The sequence below is a fragment of the Talpa europaea genome, assembly GCF_964194135.1.
Source record: "Talpa europaea genome assembly, chromosome: 3".
Lineage (NCBI taxonomy): Eukaryota > Metazoa > Chordata > Mammalia > Eulipotyphla > Talpidae > Talpa > Talpa europaea.
This window is the reverse complement of record NC_140069.1, coordinates 135,101,206-135,122,901: the sequence shown is the minus strand read 5'-3', so window position 1 is coordinate 135,122,901 and position 21,696 is coordinate 135,101,206. Positions and strand designations below refer to the sequence as shown.

At 38.0% G+C, this 21,696-nt stretch overlaps 1 protein-coding gene across 2 annotated transcripts in view; it reads left to right on the top strand.

Annotated features, from left to right (window-relative positions):
- The window catches only part of COPG2 (COPI coat complex subunit gamma 2), a gene marked incomplete at both ends in the record, with an annotated part of 91,551 nt that overhangs the window by 31,214 nt on the left and 38,641 nt on the right, over window positions 1-21,696 (top strand). For both annotated transcript variants that reach the window (XM_084229600.1, XM_084229599.1), the window contains 9 exons: window positions 4,647-4,835; window positions 9,604-9,699; window positions 10,003-10,246; window positions 12,152-12,227; window positions 13,051-13,154; window positions 13,657-13,782; window positions 15,142-15,204; window positions 15,949-16,088; window positions 16,643-16,814. In XM_084229600.1, coding sequence (XP_084085726.1) covers window positions 4,647-4,835; window positions 9,604-9,699; window positions 10,003-10,246; window positions 12,152-12,227; window positions 13,051-13,154; window positions 13,657-13,782; window positions 15,142-15,204; window positions 15,949-16,088; window positions 16,643-16,814 — 1,210 coding nt within the window. The remainder of the gene's footprint in view (window positions 1-4,646; window positions 4,836-9,603; window positions 9,700-10,002; window positions 10,247-12,151; window positions 12,228-13,050; window positions 13,155-13,656; window positions 13,783-15,141; window positions 15,205-15,948; window positions 16,089-16,642; window positions 16,815-21,696) is intronic.

Here is a 21,696-nt window from a genome sequence, read left to right as displayed (position 1 = left end):
GAAACATTAAATTTGGAGTATTTGACTTTATCACTAAGGTTAGTAGATACAATTTATGGGCTTCATTTCTGTAATACCTCTCTTGTATTTGTGGTCTTAGTTGTGGTCATTTTTACTATTATTCAACTTCATTTCTAACTTGTAAGCACTTTTAAGTCAAGAGCTACACTGTCCAGTATGATGGCCATTCCTCATAAGTGTCTATTTCTATTTAAGTTAATTAAAATTAAGAAGAAATAACCCTAAACTTTGTATGGAACCACAAAGGAACTGCCAAAGCAATTTTGAGAACAAATAAAGCTGGATTATTTACTTTAATTTCAAACTATATTACAGAACGATAGTAACCAACACAGTAAAGCACTGGTATAAAAACAGACACACAGGTCAATGGAACAGAATAGCGAGTCCACACATAACCCCACACATATGGTCAATTAATTCATAACAAAGGAACCAAGAATATACAATGAGGAGAGGACAGACTCCTCAGCAAACAGTATTGGTAAAACTGGACTACTGTTTTAACACCATGCACAAAAATTAATTCAAAATGAATTAAAGACTTGAATATAAGACCCAAAGCCTTAAGACATAAGGCAGTTAGCTCCTTGATATTGGTCTGGGAAAAGGTTTTATGGATTTGACACCAAAAACAAAAGCAGCAAGAACAAAAGTTTGACTGTATCAAACTAAAAAGTTTCTACCCAGGACAGGAACTATCAACACAATGAAAAGGCAGCCTACAGAATGAAAGAAATTTGCCAATCATATATCTGATAAGGGTGTTAATACTAAAAATTATATAAAGAACTCACACACCTTAATGGATAAAAAACAATCTGGTTGAAAAAGGGCAGAGGATCTGAATAGAGACCTTGTCCCAAATAAGATATATAGGTGGCCAACAGGTAGGAAAAAATGCTCAGTATCACTACACTAATCATCAGGAAAATGCAAATCAAAATCACAATGAGATCTGTTAGAATGGCTATTACCAAAAAATGCAAGAAATAACAAGTGTTGGCAAGGATGTGGAGAAATGGGAACCCTTGTGCCCTGTTGATGGGAATGTAAATTGGTACAACCACTATGGAAAATCAGTATGGAGGTTCCGCAAAAAGTTAAAAATGGAATTACCATATAACCCAGCAATTCCATTTCTGGGTATTTCTGGCAGGGAGAAAAAAAAAAACAATAGCTTGAAAAAACTCATGCTCACCCATGTTCACTGAAGCATTATTTATAGTAGCTAAGAAATGGAAACAATCTAAGTGTCCATTGATGAATAAAGAAAAGGTGGTATACATGCAGTAGAATATTCAGCTATAAAAAAGCTAAACCTTACCATTTGCAACAACATGGATGGATATTGAGGGCATTATGCTAAGTGAAATAAGTCAGACAGAGAAAGACAAATACCATACAATCCCACATGTGGAAGCTTAAAAAAAAAAAGACTCCCCTGAAAAAGCAAGCTCATAGATAACGTGTAGTTGCTGGAGGTGGAGGGGTTAGCAAATGGGTGAAGGGAGTCAAAAGGTACAGACTTTTTGTTACAAAAATATGCTGTGGGGAGGTAATGTACAGTCATGTACAACTATGGGGGGGGGCTGTAGTTAATAATACTATATTATGGGGCCTCCCCCGTGGTGCAGCGGTTGAACGCTGGGTTGCGAAGCTGCCCGCAGCCTCTGCAGCGCTGGTTCGATCCCCTGCCGCCGGACGAGGGTCCCACATGGCACGCAGACCTCTCCTGCCGCCCGCTGCTCCCCTCAGCAGTATACTTCGTCAGTCTGTCTGTTCTGTTCCCCACTCTGGCTCTGGTGAATTCTCTCACCCTCCCGTGCTTCTGACTGTACCCCAGTGCTTGCATAAACAAATAAATAAATCTTTAAAAAAAAAATAGAGAACTATAAAATAAATAAATAAATAAATAAATAAATAAATAAATAAATAAATAAAATGTTAAATTTCTGGGCCTCCCTGGTGGTGCAGCGGTTGAGCGCCGGGTTGCGAAGCTGCCTGCAGCCTCTGCAGCGCCGGTTCGATCCCCAGCTGCTCCCCGGCCACCAGAGGAGGGTCCCACGTGGTGCGCAGACCTCTCCTGCCGCCCGCTGCTCCCCTCAGCAGTGTACTTCGGTCCTTCTGCCTGCTCTGCTCCCCGCTCTGGCTCTGGTGAATTCTCTCACCCTCCCGCGCTTCTGACTGTACCCAGTGCTTGTATGTATAAATAAATCTAAAAATAATAATAATAATAATACTATATTGTGTATTTGAAACTTGCTAAGAGAGTAGATCTTTTTTTTTAATATCCCCATAAAATTGCAACACCCCCATTCTGACCCCAATCCCTCCCCTCCCGCCCCCCACACCCCAAAAAGTGTCTCTGGTTCATAGTTTTTTGTTGATTTTGATTTTCACTTTTTTTTTTTTTTTAAAGATTTGTTTATTTATTTATACAAGCACTGGGTACAGTCAGAAGCGCGGGAGGGTGAGAGGATTCACCAGAGCCAGAGCGGGGAACAGAACAGGCAGACTGATGAAATACACTGCTGAGGGGAGCAGCGGGCGGCAGGAGAGGTCTGTGCGCCATGTGGGACCCTCCTCCGGTGGCCAGGGAGCAGCCGGGGATCGAACCGCCGCTGCAGAGGCTGTGGGCAGCTTCGCAACCCAGCGCTCAACCGGTGTGCCACCGGGGAGGCCTGATTTTCACTTTCTTACAGTTATTCATTTTCCTGGTCCCTTATTTAAGTTTTCTAGATTCCTGCTATGAGTGAGACCATCCGGTATTTTTCTTTTTCTTTCTGGCTTATTTCGCTGAGCATGATCCCTTCCAGCGCCATCCATGTTGCTGCAAATTGCATGTGTTTATCTTTTTTGAATGCTGAGTAATATTCCATGGTGTATATGTACCACATCTTCTTGATCCAGTCATCTATTTTTGGGCATTTGGGCTGTTTCCAAAGCTTAGCTATTGTAAATAGTGCTGCTATAAACATAGGGGTGCAGGTGCTCTTTGGAATTGATGTTTCTGTGTCCTTTGGGTAAATACCTAGGAGTGGAATTGCTGGATCATATGGGAGCTCTTTGTTTAGTAGGTCCAGAAATCTCCACACAGCTCTCCATAGTGGTTGGACCAGTTTGCACTCCTACCAACAGTGCAGAAGAGTTCTTTTTTCTCCACACCCTCGCCAACATATGTTGTTGCTAGTTTTTTTAATATGTGCCATTCTCACTGGTGTGAGATGGTATCTCATGGTAGTTTTGATTTGCATTTCCCTGATTACAAGTGATGTTGAACATTTTTTCATATGCCTGTTGGCCATTTGCATTTCCTCTTCAGAGAAGTTAAGAGAGTAGATCTTAAAAAGTTCTCATCACAACAGAAAAATGTCTTGTGACCGTGTATGGTGACACATATGGTGTTTCTACATATGGTGATCATTTACAATATATACAAATCATGAATCATTATGTTGTACACCTAAAACTAATGTGTTATATATCAATTGAACCTCAATTTAAAAATATACTAAAATTAAAATTCAGCTCCTCAGTCACATTTCCTGTGTTCAGTAGTCATACATGTTTAGTGACTATCACTTTGAGCAGTGCTGACAACGTGTGTTGTATATGTAATTTCAAATTTTAAGGTAATTATGTTTACAATATTTTAAGGTGAAATTAATTCTAACAAATTTTATTTGCCCTGGTATATATGAAATGTTACATCAATATAAAACTATTAAATATATATTTTTCATACTGTGTGGCATCCAGTATATATATTTACAGAATATCATAATTTGGACTATCCACATTTCAAATATTTAGTCACATGTGGCTATCAGTTAACAGCATAGGTCTATCATACAAAAACAGAATAAATCTTAAAAATTATACAAGTTTAATGTATAGGATACTTGTCATAAAACAGTATGTGATCAATTATAAATTGTATGAATAATTAGAGGAAAGATTAGAAGTCATAGAAGAACAATTTGAATTGTATTTTATTCCTTCATTTATACTTCCTTCATTATAATTGTGTACTTTGCTGAGTTTTCAGATATTTTAAATTGTGGATAAGGGTTCTATAATCTAAATACTGGGATATCAAAGACATGAAAAAAATTAAAAGCAAAGAAGCTGGAGAATGACAGACACGTTTTAGTAACCATGAGTAATCCAGTTTGGTTTGTGTTTGCTTGATGAAATTTGTATTTACATAAGTGTTTAAGTGTCAAGTTACTAATCTTTGTTGAGCAATGTTTGCCACGCTAAATCCCATTATTAGAGATCCTAACATGTAGTAGAATAGATACACTCGTACCCATGAACTACTGGAAAAAGAGGTCAACTGTAATAAAATACAGACTGTGATATTGTTCTCAAAGTTATAGAAACCTAGAAGAGAAAGTGCTGTGCTATACTAAGGCAGGTAATCATTTATCAAATGAGATACATTGTATTTTGTTAATTGGAATGTTCTTGAAACAATTAGTTTTAACCTGTGTTGTCCCATTTAGAATTTAAAAAGTTACTAACCTTAATTAAAATTTCCAATTTCTACTTTGTTTTTTAAAGTCCTGTCCTTCATCAGTAGCAATTTGCTTAATTTTTTTTCCTTGTCCTCCCACCAGGTGGCTATGAAACACCCTTCTGCTGTCACTGCCTGCAATCTGGACTTAGAAAACTTGATCACCGACTCAAACAGGAGCATTGCCACCTTGGCCATTACTACACTCCTCAAGACAGGCAGTGAGAGCAGCGTGGACAGGCTCATGAAGCAGATATCTTCTTTTGTGTCTGAAATTTCAGATGAGTTCAAGGTGAGAGTTGAAATATGATCAAGTCTGTGGCTTGCCTCTTAACAGTGTCTTTTCATGAGCAGAAGCTTTACATTTTTTAGTAAGTCTAATTTATCAATTTTTTTCTTTCTCTATTAGCACTTTCTGTGTCCTTGTCTAAGAAATTTTTGTCTACCTCCAAGTCATAAATATATTTTCCTGTTTTATTCTAAATATTTTATGAATTTAGTTTTCACATTTTGGTCTATGATTCAATTTGAATTATTTGTATGCAATAAGTTGTCTCTTTTCATAGTGATGTTCAGTCATCCCACCACAATTTCTTGAAAAGACTTCCTTTCATCATTGGAGTGCTTTGGCATTGTCTGAAAAACAGATAACAATATAATTGTAGGGTGTTTCTGGGCTCCTTATATTCCACTGATCAATTTGTCAGTCCTATGCCAATACCACACTATTGATTGATGTAGCTTTATGGTCCCTCTTAAATGTCAAGTAGGGTGGTTTCCATCATTGTCCTTCATTTTGAATATTCTGATTTCTTTGCATTTCCATATAAAGTTTAGAACCAAGTAATAATTTTTATAAAACAAAGCCTACTAGGATTATGAGTGGGGTTGAATCTTCCCAAATTAGTTTGGGGATACATGACATTTTCGCCATGAATTCGGCATACCTCTCCTTTTATTTAGGTCATCTTTAATTTCTCTGAATAATGTTTTGTGGCGTTCAGTCTAGATGTCTTGCATGTCTTCTTGTTAAATTTCTATCTAAATATTTTATACTTCTAAAAATTCTTTCATTAAAATTTCTATTTCATTGTTTGCTACTAGTATGTTAAAAATACTTCTTAAAAGCTTTCCCATGATTTGTAGCTCATTCTAATAGTTGTTGTATATGTTCCTTAGGATGATCTATCATATCAGTGAATAGACAGTTTTAATTGCTGATTTCCTATCCAATGCCTTTTTTTTTTCTTGTCTTATTAAAATGGCTAGGACTTCAGTACAGAGTTAAATAGAACTGGTGAGAATGTGACAGCAAAAAGCAAAAGATCAATAAATTTTAGAGAAATTAAAGTAGATCTTATTCCTTTTTATTTCTCAGTTAAGAAATATTACTTACTGTTTACTTAATGTATATCTAGACTTTTAAAACAAACTTAGCCTGTACATTCAAGTGGATATTTTGAATCTTTTGAAACACTATGCGAGATTTATGAAGGTCATTTTGTAGTATATTTTATTGAACAGATCTGTGCGTGGACATTTCAGCTGCTTGCAATATTTTGCATTTACCAATCCTGCTACAGTAGATAATCTTGTGCATATGTTTTGTGTATCTTGGAGGTATACCCTCGGTAAATTCCTACAAGTCTATATGCCTGGTTGAAGAGTAAATAAATATGTAGTTTTGAGGAGAATACCAAATTTTACTAGCAGTGTATAAGAGTGACAGTTTCCTCATAGTCTCCCCAATAGAATTTATATTGTATTTTGAAGTTTTGCCCATGGTAGGTGAGAAAGGGTATCTCAACGTAGTTTTTAGTTTTGTGTTTTTCTTATTATGAGGATACTTAAGCATATTTTAATCTTTTAAGGGTCATTTAGTACCTTTATTAATGTCTTTTTCCTATTTTCTATAGGATTGTTGGTCTTTTGTTTACTCAGTAATTGAAAGATTTTTGTATGTTCGGGGTGTTAGTAAAATATATTACAATAAATTTCCCAGTTTGTTTTTTGTCTCTTGACTAAGTCTTTGTCATGCCAAAGTTTATTTTTATGTAGCCAAGTTGGTTAATCTTGTTTTATTACAGTTTTATTACTTTTAAGTAAGAGTTAGAAAGTCTTTCCCTTCAGATTATTGAATCCAAATCATGAATAAGAATTCATTCCTCTTTTCTTCTATTACATGTGCAGTTCCGTGTTTTACATTTAGACCTCTGATCCATCGGGTTTTATTGTTATGTATGGTGCGAGAAATAGATATAATTTTATCCTTTTACAATGACTATCCAGTTGCCTCTGAAATTTTTATTTAAAATGATTTTTTTTTTTTGCCCCAGTGAGTTGAGATGTCATCTTTATGTAGTGTCATCTTTATGTACTGAAGATTCGTAAGGACTTGGGTCTATTTCTGAACCTTCTGTTCTATTATTGTCTTTATTCTTACATCAATCCACAGTATTTTATTTTATATATTTTTTAAGATTTATTTATTTATGCATACAAGAACTGGGGTACAGGTGGATTTAGAGACAGAGGTATGGGGGTGGGAGGATTCACCAGGGACAGAATGGGGGACTGAACAGGAAGACTGAGTGAAATACACTGCTGAGGGGAGGAGCGGGTGAATCAGGAGAGGTCTGCTGTGCCATGTAGGTAGCTCCCTGGCCGGGGATTGAACTCGTGCTGCAGTGGCTGAGAATAGCTTCATAGATTGTGTCTTAAGCGCTGGCACTACCAGGGAGGCCCCAATCCACAGTATTTTAAAGATAGAAGCTTTGTAGCATGTATTAAAATCTGTTAGTCCCCTTTCATTGCTTTTTATTATTGTCTTCCTAGATAATTCTACATATTTATTTTTCTTCATTAATTTTTTTGTATTAACTTGGTCAGCTTCGTTAAAAAATCTCATTGACTTGCAAGTAATTTAAGTGAAAGAAGAAAAGATTGTGTTGGCATTTTTATTGGGGTCACATAAAATTTATGTTTATTTAGGGGAGAACAGGTATATGAATGATGTTGAGACATCCTAACGAAAAACAAGGGAAGCCTTTTAATTTGTTCAAGTCACTTTTGTGCTTTTCAATAATACTTTGTATTATATTAGTTTTGAATGGTTTTTAAATGCTTTTCCTTAATGATTTTTTTCACCCACTATATCCTCTAACTAGTCATCAATCATGCATAAGAATAGTATTATTTGTGCATGTTATCTTTATATCTTCTACCTGGTAACATTGTTTTCAGTTTTATTATTGGTTCACGGTGGTTTCCAGGTATACTGTCACATCCTTTGTAAATAAAGAGTTTTGTAATTTATTTTCCAATTGTTATTCCTCTATTTTCTGTCTGTTTGCATTGGGAATGTTAAATAATGGTAGAGGTAGTGGTATTCTTATATTGTTTCTGACCTTAGTGAGAACGTCTTGGAATTCCCCATTAAATAATATGCTGGCAGTAAGATTGAGGGATGTGTGTAAAATGGAAGTATTCATTCCTATTTTACTTCTTTATGAATTTTAGTTAGAAATAAATATTGGCATTTATCAAAACCTTTTTCCAGCACTTAATGGATGCAGTCATCATTCTCCTTAGAATCTTTAATATTACAAATTGTATTAATTTTCTAATGTTGAACCATTCTTGCATTCTTGGTATAAATTCCATTTCATCAATGGTGTGTTTTCTTACTATAGTAGCATTGGCATCTGTTACTTATTACTTAGAATTTTTTATTTTATGATATTTTGGAGGTAATAATAGTTTACAAGACCAGTTGATTCAGAAATACGGGCTCACACCTCTTCAGATGTATGTTCTTCCACCATAGTCCATTGTGCCCCCTCCTGCCTAATTTCCTCACCTTCTCCTCCCATTTGGTACTCTTAGTTCTGCAGTCATTTCTAGGGCTTATTGTGGTTTGGTGTTGTCTGGCTCTTTGTATTGTTTCTCTCTGTTCCACATCTGAATGAGACCATCTGATATTTGTCTTTTTCCTTTCTCATATTCACAAATTTATTGTTGTAAATACTCTATTTGTGTATCTTTGTCAGGTTTGGGTATCATTGCTGCATTAAAAAAAACACCTGGCCCTCTTCCTGTGTATTCTGTGCTGTGAAATGATGTGCATAGATTTGGAACTGTCTGGCTGTTGGGATAGAATTCCCAATTCTCCATGAGCTGCTTGCATTTCTGCACATCTGGCAAATGCTGCACTAACTGCCTTTGGTTTCCCACTATCCCTTTGCAAACTACAGGATCTTTGCGCCCTTTGCAAACTACGGGATCTTCCAGGCTTAAAAGATAGTGTCTCCCTCTAAAGAGCAGGTTTCTATACAGCCCTGGAAATACAACTAGTGCTCCCTCTAGAGAACACAGTAAATCTGCTTACTGTCCCTCTAGTAAAGATAATGCTTCCCTTAGAACAGAGGACAATCGTGTTCACTGACCATTGTAAAATATTCAAGTTGTAAAATATTCTACACCTCAGGATTCTTCTATGATGCCGCCTTCCTGGCCCTTTCACATTGCCCTGTGGGATTTGGGGCTCAGGAATCTGGCTTCCAAATACTGATACTCAAGCTACTGCTATTACTGTGAACAATTTACGTTTTCATCTCTGATCTCAAATCTCATGTTTTCTACTGGCATCCATGGAATTGTGAAAGGCTTGCTTGTTCGCTTGCAAGTATGGTACAATCTCGCACCTGCCTCACTTCTTCACCCTGTCTTTAGAGTTGTGGTCAAATTCCCTTAGAAACCATTTTGTGAAGTAAGTCCTGTAGAAATCAGTCTGTTACAACTTGCTATCTTTAATGTTCAGTTTAAGAAATTTATGTGCTTATTTGCTTGGAGCAAAGGAATAGGGTCTCTTGAATGAACTTGATTGTACATTGGTTTTATAAATTTTCCCTGAGCTAGCCTTGCTTATCTTTCATAAAGTACCATTTTGTCATCTTAGGTGACTATATCAGCACCTTCTTCATTGGTGGCAAATGAGAGGGAAAGCATGCTTCAGCAGCTAACGTTATAAAGATGCATGGTCTCTCTGCGTTTTTTTACAGGTGGTGGTCGTACAGGCAATCAGTGCTCTCTGCCAGAAATACCCCCGGAAGCACGGCGTCATGATGGCCTTCCTCTCCAACATGCTCCGAGACGATGTAGGTAGACTGCTTGTTAATCACAGAAGTTGTCCTAAACGCCTGTGGTTCTCAATAAGTACCATGGTATTTTAAGCAGATTTTCTCAGGATGGTTGTCAGATAGTATGCTTCATTCTAGTTGCTGTCTTACCATTTCTAAACATGCAGTTGCATCGGCTTTCCCACTTTGGAGGGGAAAAAAAACCTTTTATCTCTTTAAGAGGTGGGAAATGAAATCTGAATACCATAAGCATGCAACTTGGTGTGTAAACACCTCCTTCAGAAGTGTCCTCAGAGTGAACAGCAGTCTCCTCTTTCTCAGGGAGGCTTCGAATACAAGCGGGCCATCGTGGACTGCATCATCAGCATTGTGGAGGAGAACCCCGAGAGCAAGGAAGCGGGCCTCGCCCACCTGTGTGAATTCATCGAGGACTGTGAACACACTGTTCTGGCTACTAAGATTCTACACTTGCTGGGCAAAGAGGGCCCGAGGACACCTGTCCCCTCCAAATACATCCGCTTCATTTTTAATAGGGTCGTGTTGGAGAATGAGGCTGTGAGGGCTGGTGAGTGGAGGGCGCGCTGGTCATGCTGTGACTGCTGGTCTCTTGCATACTTGACTCCAGGGGCTAGCAATGAAATGGAAAAGTGAAGTTGTGAGGTTTGCTTGTGGACTCTTCTACCCTGACTCCTGCCATGTGTTAGAGGCAAATGCCCCTTGCTTTGAGGTGACAGGAACACCTGGTGACATCATCAGCTACAGCCATAATGCAGGGGGCATTTGTGTGTGTGCATCTGTCCATATGTTTTTAAGTGACCTTTTAACCAGGTTTTAGGAATTTGTTTTCACTTGTCTGTAATCATTCCTCGCCCTTAACAAGTTAGGTGATCTCACCTGTGTGAGCCTCCTTTGCTTCATTGTCTCTCACTAGCTACTAGTTATGTTTTCCCTGTTAGATAAACTCCAAGTAGCCAGTTACCAGCTAGCTGCCTCCACGAATTTATTTTCCATTTTCTCTACAATCTAGTGCTCTCTTTAAAATGTTCTGATACTATTTTTTAAATTACCTGTAGGCTAGTTAGAAAATCAAGTTAGACACTTTTAATGTTTTTATCTTTATTCACCACTCAGTCAGTTTGATGTCCTGTTCACAAAACCCTTCATGAAACTCTCTCACCTCAGTGTACACAGAAGCCTGCATGTTTTCATCACTTCTCTGCCTCATTTATAGAACTCCTTTTCCTACCCCAGTCCTTAAAAATAAGTTTTCCCTAGGGAGTTGTTTTCTTCCTGGTGGTCATTTTCAAGGCTCCATTGACATGCTGTGACCTTGCAGACACGTCCCTTTCTGCACTTGTGTGCCCAGCATATATGGCTGAGGCACTGCATGTTCAGTGAGGAATTCAAGCTAACCCACACTGAAGTCCTCACCTTTATCATCCAATCAGTTGTGAGGACAAACATGCAGCTTAATAACCCCCATCTGTCCTTTGGCAATGTTCTAGCAATTCTGTTTCCTTAATATTCTTCATTCTTTTTTCTCTTTTCATGGTGCTACTTGAAGCTCTCATCCATTTCAGATGCCCGGCTCATCTGACTCTAGTCGTATCCGGTATCTTCAGTCTGTTCTTCACACTCTGCCATAAAAATGGCCTTTCAAATACACAGACTTATCCTGTATTTAACATCCTTTAATAATTTTGAGATTAAACCATTACCATGTTATCTCCTCTGCGTCTCCAGCACAAGTCATGAGCTTCATATGCACTCAGCTGTGTCTGGGTCCAGTGCTTGACTGTGCTCTCTTTTCTGGACTTGTTACTCTCTCTTCCTGCCCATTCCCTCTGGGTAGCCCAGCTTATTCTTCAAACTTTACCTCAAGCTATAAGTGTCTTCTCTACTAATTCTGATTTAAGTTATTTTCTCTCTATTCACATGTAGTCCTGGTTATAGAAGACCATTACAGACTAGGCTATGTCGTAATTACCTCTTGCATGTCTTCCCCACTACAGTACAACTCGTTGGGATCTAGGGCTTTGTGTTTTAACTTTTTAACCACAGCAGCTAGCAGAATTCCTGACAAAAGTTAGGTGAGCAGTAAATCTTTATTGAATGAAGTGAATTTTAATAATGGAGTTTCTTTTTAATAGTTGGGCTGGTCATTTGAGATTAGAGGTTGGTTATATATCCAATCCGTATGGTTAGGGTGGAGGAGAGCTCATGGAAGACATGAGGAGATACTTGATTTTTCCCCTTAATGCAAAGAGGATTTTCTGTTGGGCCTAAAGAATTCTGGTTATGCTTACACGGATCAAAGCTAGATCAGGAAACACAATGGAAAAAAAAAAAAAAGAGCGCTTCTTCCCACTAATGTGGGGAAGCCACTCTGATTTTGGGGAGGGGAGGTGATTATTGTTTAACTCCGAGAAATCACTATTTATATGTTGTCTCATTTGATGTTTCATTATAGCTGCTGTGAGTGCTTTGGCTAAATTTGGGGCTCAGAATGAGAATCTCCTCCCAAGCATCCTTGTACTCTTACAGAGGTAATGTCTTTTTCTTTCCTCTCTTTCTTCTTATTTTAAAATAAAAACTCCATATGGCTGAATAGGAAATTCTTCATTGTCCATATCAAAATGCACTCCAGGGTCTAACAGTAGAGCTGCTGGAGCAAGTCAGAGGCAAATGGCATTTTTTACCTCTTTGCAGTAATTGTGTGTGTGCCAACTATATGTAAAATTTGACTTTGAGTTTTTCTTGTATGACTTTGAGAAAGGGAGTTAAACACATTTGCCTCAGTTTGTATAAGAGGGGCCAGTGTCACCGTAAGTCACTGGAGCATGTAGTCACTGTGTATCAGCTTTTCACGGTCTCCATTTCTCCCGACTTGATGAGGAGACTCGCCTTAGCAAACACTCTGTGATTACCTCTTGTAACTGAAGCAGAAAAATGACAAGCCCAAGGGTGGCTGGTTTAAATAAAACAGATTGCCGACTGAGTAGTTACAGTGTCTGAATTCTGAATGCTTCAGTATCCTTGGAAAGCAAAATATTTCTATTTCTTAATTATGAAGAAGTCTGAGCCTTTACCAGGGTCATGTGTTTACAGATTGCAGACTCCAAACTCCTCTCTCATGTTACTGTGTTCTTCCTCATTATGTTAATGCTTATTTACATAGTACTTCTGAATTATAATACTGCTTCTTTACTAATTCAAAACAAACCCAAGATTTGTGGAAATTTTAAGCTATTGATAGTTTTATAAAGGTGGAGTCGGGTCAGATAGCCTGAATTGGTCCTTTAGGTAGGCTGGCTAGTCTGTTGGAAATCTCTAGGCTGCTGTGACATACCTGATCTCTGTCCCGGACAGGTGTATGATGGATACTGATGATGAGGTGCGGGACAGAGCTACCTTCTATCTGAATGTGCTACAGCAGAGGCAGATGGCCCTGAATGCTACATATATCTTCAATGGTCAGTGACAGCACAGAACGTAGAGAGATACACTTATGTTCCTCACATGGGGTCTTGGTAGCCTATCTTGTGATGTTTTGAATACGAACTGAACTCATAAGCAGAATATTTACTTGGTTTTTGTTTTTGAATGCACTTCAGTTCAAAAGTATGTAAGGGCCAAAATATACTGCCTGTTCTTCATTGTCCGTGAGCTCCTCTGCATAGTTTCCCTTTTCCCCCTTCTTAAGTTATCATTGTTCCCACATGGCTAAGTTGCTTTCTTCTCTGCAAGGTACTTCCACTTTGTTGAAAATTTTTATGCTCTGCTCCCATGCTTCCTTGGATGAAAACATAAGGCAGTTTTATAAAATAAAACCTGTTTTTAATTAGTTAGGTTATAAGGCCTGTGGTTATGTTTTTCTCTTCCTTCAAAAAGCCTAGGTCAATATTACAGATCAAGTCCTACCTGAATCCTAGGATTGACAGGAAGTTACAATACCAAGATTTCCCTGTTTTATAGGTCTGACAGTCTCGGTACCAGGCATGGAAAAAGCCTTACACCAGTACACACTGGAGCCTTCAGAAAAACCCTTTGACATGAAATCAGTTCCTCTTGCTATGGCGCCTGTCTTTGAACAGAAAGCAGGTAATGGGAATGTTTATCTCTTGTTTATTCATGAGTAGTTTTATACCAGTGAAATACACTACCTAGCATATTTTCGCTAATGTTTTTGTTTGTCACCCCTTATGTCTATGTCTCTTAAAACTAAAATGGATGCTATTTTTATATTTGGGCTTAAACTTTTTCCCTACTTTTGGTACAAAAGCAAGACTATAGAATGTGACCTAGATTGAAATTTATTGTTTTTTGTGTGCTAAGTGTTGCAGCATTTGTAGTTGTAGTTGTACAGTCACCTCCTTTTTTTATTTTTTTGAAATTGGCAAGTTCTTAGTTAATTTTGCTATTGGAGTTTTCTTGAAAGAATGTATGGGACAAGGTCATAAAACATATTCCGAAAGAATATCTAACTTTAAAAAAAGGAATCAGTGTTTAATGGTTAGAACTGTGAATGAAAATTTCAACATTCAACATGCTTAACTTTCAACATTTTTTTTAAAAGATTTTATTTATTTATACAAGCACTGGGTACAGTCAGAAGTGTGGGAGGGTGAGAGAATCCAGTAGAGCCAGAGTGGGGAGCAGAACAGGTAGACTGATGAAGTACACTGCTGAGGGGAGCAGTGGGCGCGGCAGGAGAGGTCTGCGTGCCATGTGGGACCCTCGCTGGTGGCTGGGGATCGAACCAGCGCTGCAGAGCCTGCCGGCAGCTTCACAGCCCAGCGCTCAACCGCTGCGCCACCGGGGAGGCCCTAACTTTCAACATTTTTAGTTTTTCTGTTGATACAAGTAATTTTTCCTATTTGAATCATCAGATTTGTTCCATGAGTTGTTCTTCCAATTACGAGTAATTCTTTTTTTAATATGTCCTGGTCCATTTAAAGCGAATTCTATAATTGGGAGGGCGTTATAATCTCACAAACTTTATGCTCAGTTGATGCATTTTGAGTCCCCTCCCAAATATGTGACAGAAAACCTGTTGGTATGATACAGCGATTACTCCACATATATCTGCTAGGAGTTTTGGCACGTATCCCTTTCCGTCTGCATTTTTAGCTTAATAGTGGAAGGGAGGGCCTCCCTGCTGGTGCAGGTGGTTGAGTCCTGCACTTTGAAGCTGTTCACAGTCTCTGCAGTGCAGGTTCAATCCCGGCTGGCCAGCAAGGGTCCCACATGGCGCAGCAGACCTCTACTGTCTCGCCCTCTGCTCCCCTCAGCGGTGTATTCATCAGTCTGCCTGTTCTACTCCCCGCTGTATCTCTGGTGGATCCTGTCACCCTCCCACACATCTGGCCTTTACCCCAGCTCTTGTATAAATAAAAAATAATAATAAAAATAAAATAGTAGAAGGGAAGCTCACTTGATTGCTCACATCTGTCTTTGTAGAAATCACACTTGTGACTACTAAGCCTGAGAAGTTGGCTCCTTCCAGGCAAGACATTTTCCAAGGTATGTTTTGATGGGCAGGTGTAATAGTCTTGTGCTGTAGGCATTATAAGTGTAAATGTGTTTCACTGCTTTTATTCCATTTGATTCTCAGTACATGAAATCTGTTTGGCTTATATACATGATATTGTCATTATATTGTTACTATATACAATGTATTGTCATAGGTTACCCCTTGCAGGGGCTGTCTAGAGTCCATGTGTCTTTTTTTTTTTTTTTGAAATTTTTTATTTTTTATTGTTGTAGTCCTCATAGTTCTCCCACCACCAAATCACCCAAGAACCATCACCATATTCCCTTGTGTTCTTCCCTCCCCTGATGTGACCCCCTCAATCCCCCTTCCTCGCTGCGATCTATGGTCAGCCTGCGAGTCTTAACTTTTTCTCGACCCTTTGTTCTGTTTCTCTATATTCCACATATGTGAGACCATCCAATACTTATCACCTCCTCTCTGCAGAGTCCATGGGTCTTTCTGATTGCTGACTTACTAACTGGGATGTTGTTCTTACTCTGATTCTTGTTTAACAAGTTCTGCAATCTCTAAGAAATTAGGAATTAATTTTCTTATTTATTTTTAGTAATCCCATATATAGACTCTTACTTTAAAGATGATTTTACTAAAACTCAGGGACACATTGATTGCATGTTCAACTATTAGTAAGGCTACGGAATCTTAAAACATTTTAAACATCCAGAGAAATGTTTTTCTTATTTTACTTTCTAACTTCTTTCCTTTTTCCTTGATAGAACAATTGGCCGCCATTCCTGAGTTTATGAATCTAGGACCCTTGTTCAAGTCTTCTGAGCCTGTTCAACTTACAGAAGCAGAGACAGAGTATTTTGTGCGTTGTGTCAAGCATATGTTTACAAATCACATTGTGTTCCAGGTGAGAGATGTGCCGTCACTGGCTCCTGCAGGGCCTTCATATAATGGGAGTCAGTGATTTGATTACCTTTTAGCTTGTGCTTCTCATCCCTTTATAGGGAACTAACTTAGCAGCATTTTGGTTTTTTCCTAACTCTGTAGCTATAGCGATGTCTTCATATGATTGGTAGCTTTTGATGGTTAAAATATTGGAGGATATAAAACTAATTCTGAAAGGATATAAAAATAATCATCACTTAACATCAGGATAAATTAAGTAGGTTGTTCCAAGAACTTGGATTTCCATTTGATTCTCGACAACTATCAGACTTCTACCATCTTGTTTGGTAGAACTAGATCTCAGGAAAGAGAAAATAATTGATGAAAAATATAACAAAAAGATCTCACTGTATCACTGTTGCCTCAATGACAGACTTAGGAGACTGGCAGTGCTGTTTTATAGAGGGAAGTTACAGGAGGCTCCAGAACTGAATTGTGGGTTATGAATAGAAAGAAGCACCTACTAGAAAACAGTTCTTTTCCTTCCTGATTTTTCTGCTTGCTGACTTTTTTCAGTTTGACTGTACCAATACTCTCAACGACCAGCTGCTGGAGAAAGTGACAGTGCAGGTGGAACCATCTGATTCCTATGAAGTGCTGTGTTGTATCCCCATCCCCAGCCTGACTTACAATCAACCAGGAATATGTTACACTCTTGTTCGTTTGCCTGATGATGATGCGACAGCAGGTACTAACCCAGAGGAGGGAAGAGTTAACTTACACAGTTAAGAATGCATTATCACTTGAGATCTTAAAAGTACTGGAACAAATGTTTGGGGTTCAGGAATATGGTTCTTTTCTAAAATTGAATGTCATGATAATGATGCTCTATTTATATTTTCATTTATATTTATAAAATTAGTTATTACAGAAATGTTAATTTTATAACTAAATCTGAGTAAAATTCACTGGACATTATCTTAAAAGAGAAAGTGAAAGTATACAGTAGTAGCTCAAAAGGAACTAAGGCTTTGTGTTGCCAGAGTGAGAGGTCGTATACTTGTATTTCCTGTAATGATCATGGTCTCTTTCTTCCTGATGTTTTTTTTCCAGGGCATTTTAAAGGTATTTTATTTAGTAGATCCATGGCACTTAAAAAATACCATTTTTGACATTTCTATAGCACGAGCAGAGCATATGTCTCAGCGTGATGAGTGGCTTACTCAACATTTGTATACCCACAGTTGAGAAAGGCTTTGTAATTTGCTTCTTTTTTTTTTAATATTTTATTTTATATAATTCTTACATCATTTTTCATTTTCGCACAATGTATGCATTTTCATTTTGGTTATATTCCCCATACAGTTGCACCCCCCCCCCATAGTGTCTCTGATTTATAGTTGCTTGTTGATTTGCTTCTTTACCTGGGCGGTCTTTGTGAGGGCAGGGTTTGTGGGAGCCCTGTGAGGGAGTATCAGTGCCTAGCACAATAGCTGCATTTGAGGCTTTCTGACATGTAGCTTGTGAATGTCAAGTACTTGTACTTGATTTCTTTTCCCCATTTTCTCACCTGAGTTCTCTTCCCATATTCTCTGCAGAGTATTCACAACTGTTGCCAGGGGTTTACAAAAATAAGCACACGTAGAATATTTATATTCTGAACAATTTTATTACCAGTACAGGAAAAACAATTTTTACTACTAGTACAGGAGAAAACAGATGAGCGTTAACAAACTTAACAAATATTGGGGAAGTTACAGAGTTACAAGAAATCGTAAAAGTACTAGTAAAATAGTTATCCCTGGTCATCATTCAGTTACATTTGGGGCTTAACATGCCTTCTTTTTGCCCCTCTCCTAACTCCCCTTTGAGATGTTGGTTTGGGGAGTTCCTGCCCAAGCTCAACCTGTGTTGGATGATAGACCAGGCTACTCACTCTAGCACGAGGTAGATTCAAGTTGGCACCGGTGCTGGGTCTGAATCCCAGGTTGTTCCCTCTGGCCCTGGGTGGACCTGCGCTTCTATTCTGCAGCCACCCTGGGCCCATGACTCCCTGGGTAGGAAGGCACTTTCCTATGTGACCTCCAATTTTTCTCATAGCATTAGGCCCTCGCCTTCAATCTTTAATTACCCCCTTTACCCTTTTATGAGGTTTCTAATTTCCATTTACTTTTAGCTTCACGTTCTTTCCTGGTCTGTTTCCCTCTGGTTGGATCTGTATTAAGTCCACCAGCCAATAATTAAGTGGGCTATATACTCTTAAAATATGCTCGTTTTCCCCCCACCCTTGTTCTAAACCAGTATGTGGGCCCAGTCTTAATCTAGCCGTGGCTTCTATCCTCATTCTTGGGTACTCTGCACTTTGTCATTTTTAACCCAGTAGCCAAATCTTTTTGTTTCAAAATTCCCCTCCCTATTGTACTTCTTAGTAAGCTTCTATTTTTTTAAGAGATGCCATGACTTCAGCACTTAATTTTAGAGGGAAGCAAAATGCTGAACCCATTGAAATATCAAGCTCTTCCCAATTGAGAATACTAGCTCCTCCCATTTTCCCAGATTCACTTGGATAACTGGTAACTCAGGTGCCTCACACCCCAGGGAGTGGTCTTACCAGAATACACTGAATACAATTTTACAACATCAAAATACATAAACCAACAATATTGAAATTACAGAAATTACATACAGTACAAGAGAAAACAACAGAAAACAACATTTCTACCAAGGGAGGAAGTAGAGGGAGGTTTTCTTGACTAAGGAGTTAATTTCTTTTAAAAACATAGATCTTACAAATTAGCCCAGAGGTTCTACCCTTTGGTCTGCTGGCTACGGACTCTTGATTAAATTGGCATCTGAAGAGTTTTCTGTTAAACGATTTGCTGATTGGTGCTAAAAACTTAGTTATAAATTCTTGTGACTGTGTCTTGGAGAAAAGAAAGGGAATTTTGTCTCAACATTTAAGACTTTTAAAATTTTGTTAGTAGCCAATTTATATTTGATTCATCCTCTACCTGCTTAAAAACTCCTTTCTATTCTTTAGTCTTTGTCAGAAATTCTGAAATTTTAAATGCATGGCCAATTCACTGTCTCAGCTGTACAGTGACCAGCGTAAAGTACCAGGGCAGAGTTCGGGGTAGGAATTCTGTATTCACCCCTCCTTTTTCCCATCACAAGTATTTCAACTTCTACCAATCACTTGAAGATCTATACATCACCTCTACTTATCTCAGAAAATAAATTTTCCTTATAATCACAGAAGAATATAAAAATGATAGATTGTGTCTTCAACGTGAAAACTGTATAGCATGAAAGAAAGGAATACAGGTTTTGAAGACAAATTGGGATTTGGATTTTAACTTGCTACATATTGACTTTGTAATCTTGGACAAATTATTTGATTTCCATAAGCCTTTTTGAATTTCTTAGCATGTAATGAAATGGTGCCAGACACGTAGGAAATACTCAATAGATGGAAGCTATTACTATTTCCATTTTGAAACTACCGACTTTCTTTTTGTCCTCTTTAAAATCAAGTCTTCTACCGTTTAGAAGACACATCCTCCATCCTCCTCCAACAAGTTGTTCTAGCAATTAACATAACTTTCTTGTATCTTTAACTTCCCCACTCACTCTTGTAAGTGTACAAAATCATCTGAAAAAACATTCCTTTGAGACAACATCAAGACATTACCTTAACTCCTCCCTTCAAATCACGGACAATTTGTGGAAAGAGTAGTAAGTGACCCTCATAAGGCTCAATCCAGTTAGTTCCACTTACTATCTTCTGTCCTTTGATAATTACTCCTATACTCAAACATCTTTAGAAAAGCCTTCTAGGCCATATTCTTTCTTGGCATCCTTTCTCATTCCACAGCTTTCTTTCCGCTGAATATTTGTTGCACTAGTAATGATGTATATTATATATGCAACATTTACCAAATTTTTCCACTTTGGAACTCTGTAATCCGTTTTACTCTGTAATCCTTTTTGTTCAATGACCTATTCAGGATCACTCTAATCCCTCTACTGCTTCATTACTGGACTATCAGGCCTTAGTGCATCATTATTTCTTATCTCAAACCACTTCAACAAATTTAAGGTACTCACTCAAAAAGTCTTCAAAGGAAAATATCCATACTATGATCAAGTTTAATAGCACATATATTGTAATGAGTTTCTTTTCTGTTTTTCATTAGGGCTGCTGCCCCATATAACTCTTCATAATTCTTTCATGAGGACTTCATTTCTCAGCTTGTTATCTATACTTCCTTAGTTCCATCTTAAGTTACCATTGGCTTCTGATGGACTGAACTCTTCTCTGTAGCTATTCTGTTGTCGTGCAATATAAACCATATTAGCACCTGCCATTCTACATTAAATCATTCTATATATAAACTTCAGTTAAGTAGAATTGATCTCAGAGTTTTTTACTTTGACTTACTGGAGCCACTCAGTGGGATCCATATTAATGACCCTTGATAAAACTCGAATTCTTCTAAGCTAATGAGCACATAATCTGAAATTTATTCAAATACCAAAACAAGCAGGACTGGTAGAACATAACTATTTAACCCCCAGCTCCCCTGCTTTTATACCAGAATTTGAATCAGTCTAGCCTTAAATCACTCCTCCTCCATCTGACCCATTACAACATTAACCAAGATTTCTAATTTGACACCTTCTTTTTGACTTGCTCATTCATTTTGTAACCAATCTGCCTTTTCCTTAAGCGTACTAAAATTTATAACATTCTCTTTATACTTATTTTAACCTGTCTTTTATTTTAACCTGTCTTTTTATCCTCTTTGATGTGCTCTTTTCACACCTTCATCCATACCATAAAGATTGTGGGTATCTTTATTTCCACCTTTATTTCCACAGTGTAAACATGGTATATCTACTCATTTCCTCTTTCCATCTTAGAAAAACCACGTTGTCTGTACTACCCAGGCTTGTTTTACATTGTGTCTGACCTTTAGATGGATTCAGCTGTCAGCATGCGTGACCTTCTTCCTTGACTGCTCACTACTCAGAACCCCCGTCCTCTCGGCACACTGGCACCGCTGCTCACCGAAGTACAGGTGTCTCAAGGAGTATGGCCTGTGCTCTCCCTTTAGGCCACATTTTATGAATTTATCTCTGCATTGCAATTTATTCTCCTGAATCTACCCATTTTGAAGTGATTACCTGAAAATGAGTCTTTAGGCAGCTACCAATTTCCCTGACGATCTTGTAAATATACTTCTCCCACTTGATTTCATTACCGTGATCAAGTTTAACACATCTAGGGATTGTAATCACAATGACATTCTTCAATAATTCTGTGAGTGATTTAATACCTGTACAGGTACCTTGATTCCATTTTCATTTTCAATACTTCTTCCATTTTTTCTCTGCTCATTTCCATTGGAAAAACATTAAACACATAAACACTATGTCACTCTCTGTAGTTTGCAGATAGGCCGGAACTAAATACATTTCATTCAGATGCAACTGATTGAATGTACTGCCCATAATTAATAACTGGCTATTCAGTGGTCTCTCCTCACAAATATTGGACAGCTTATCTCCACATAGAAGAGTGTGCTTCCCATATAGACACAACACACTTTCTACTGTTCTCTCTGTTC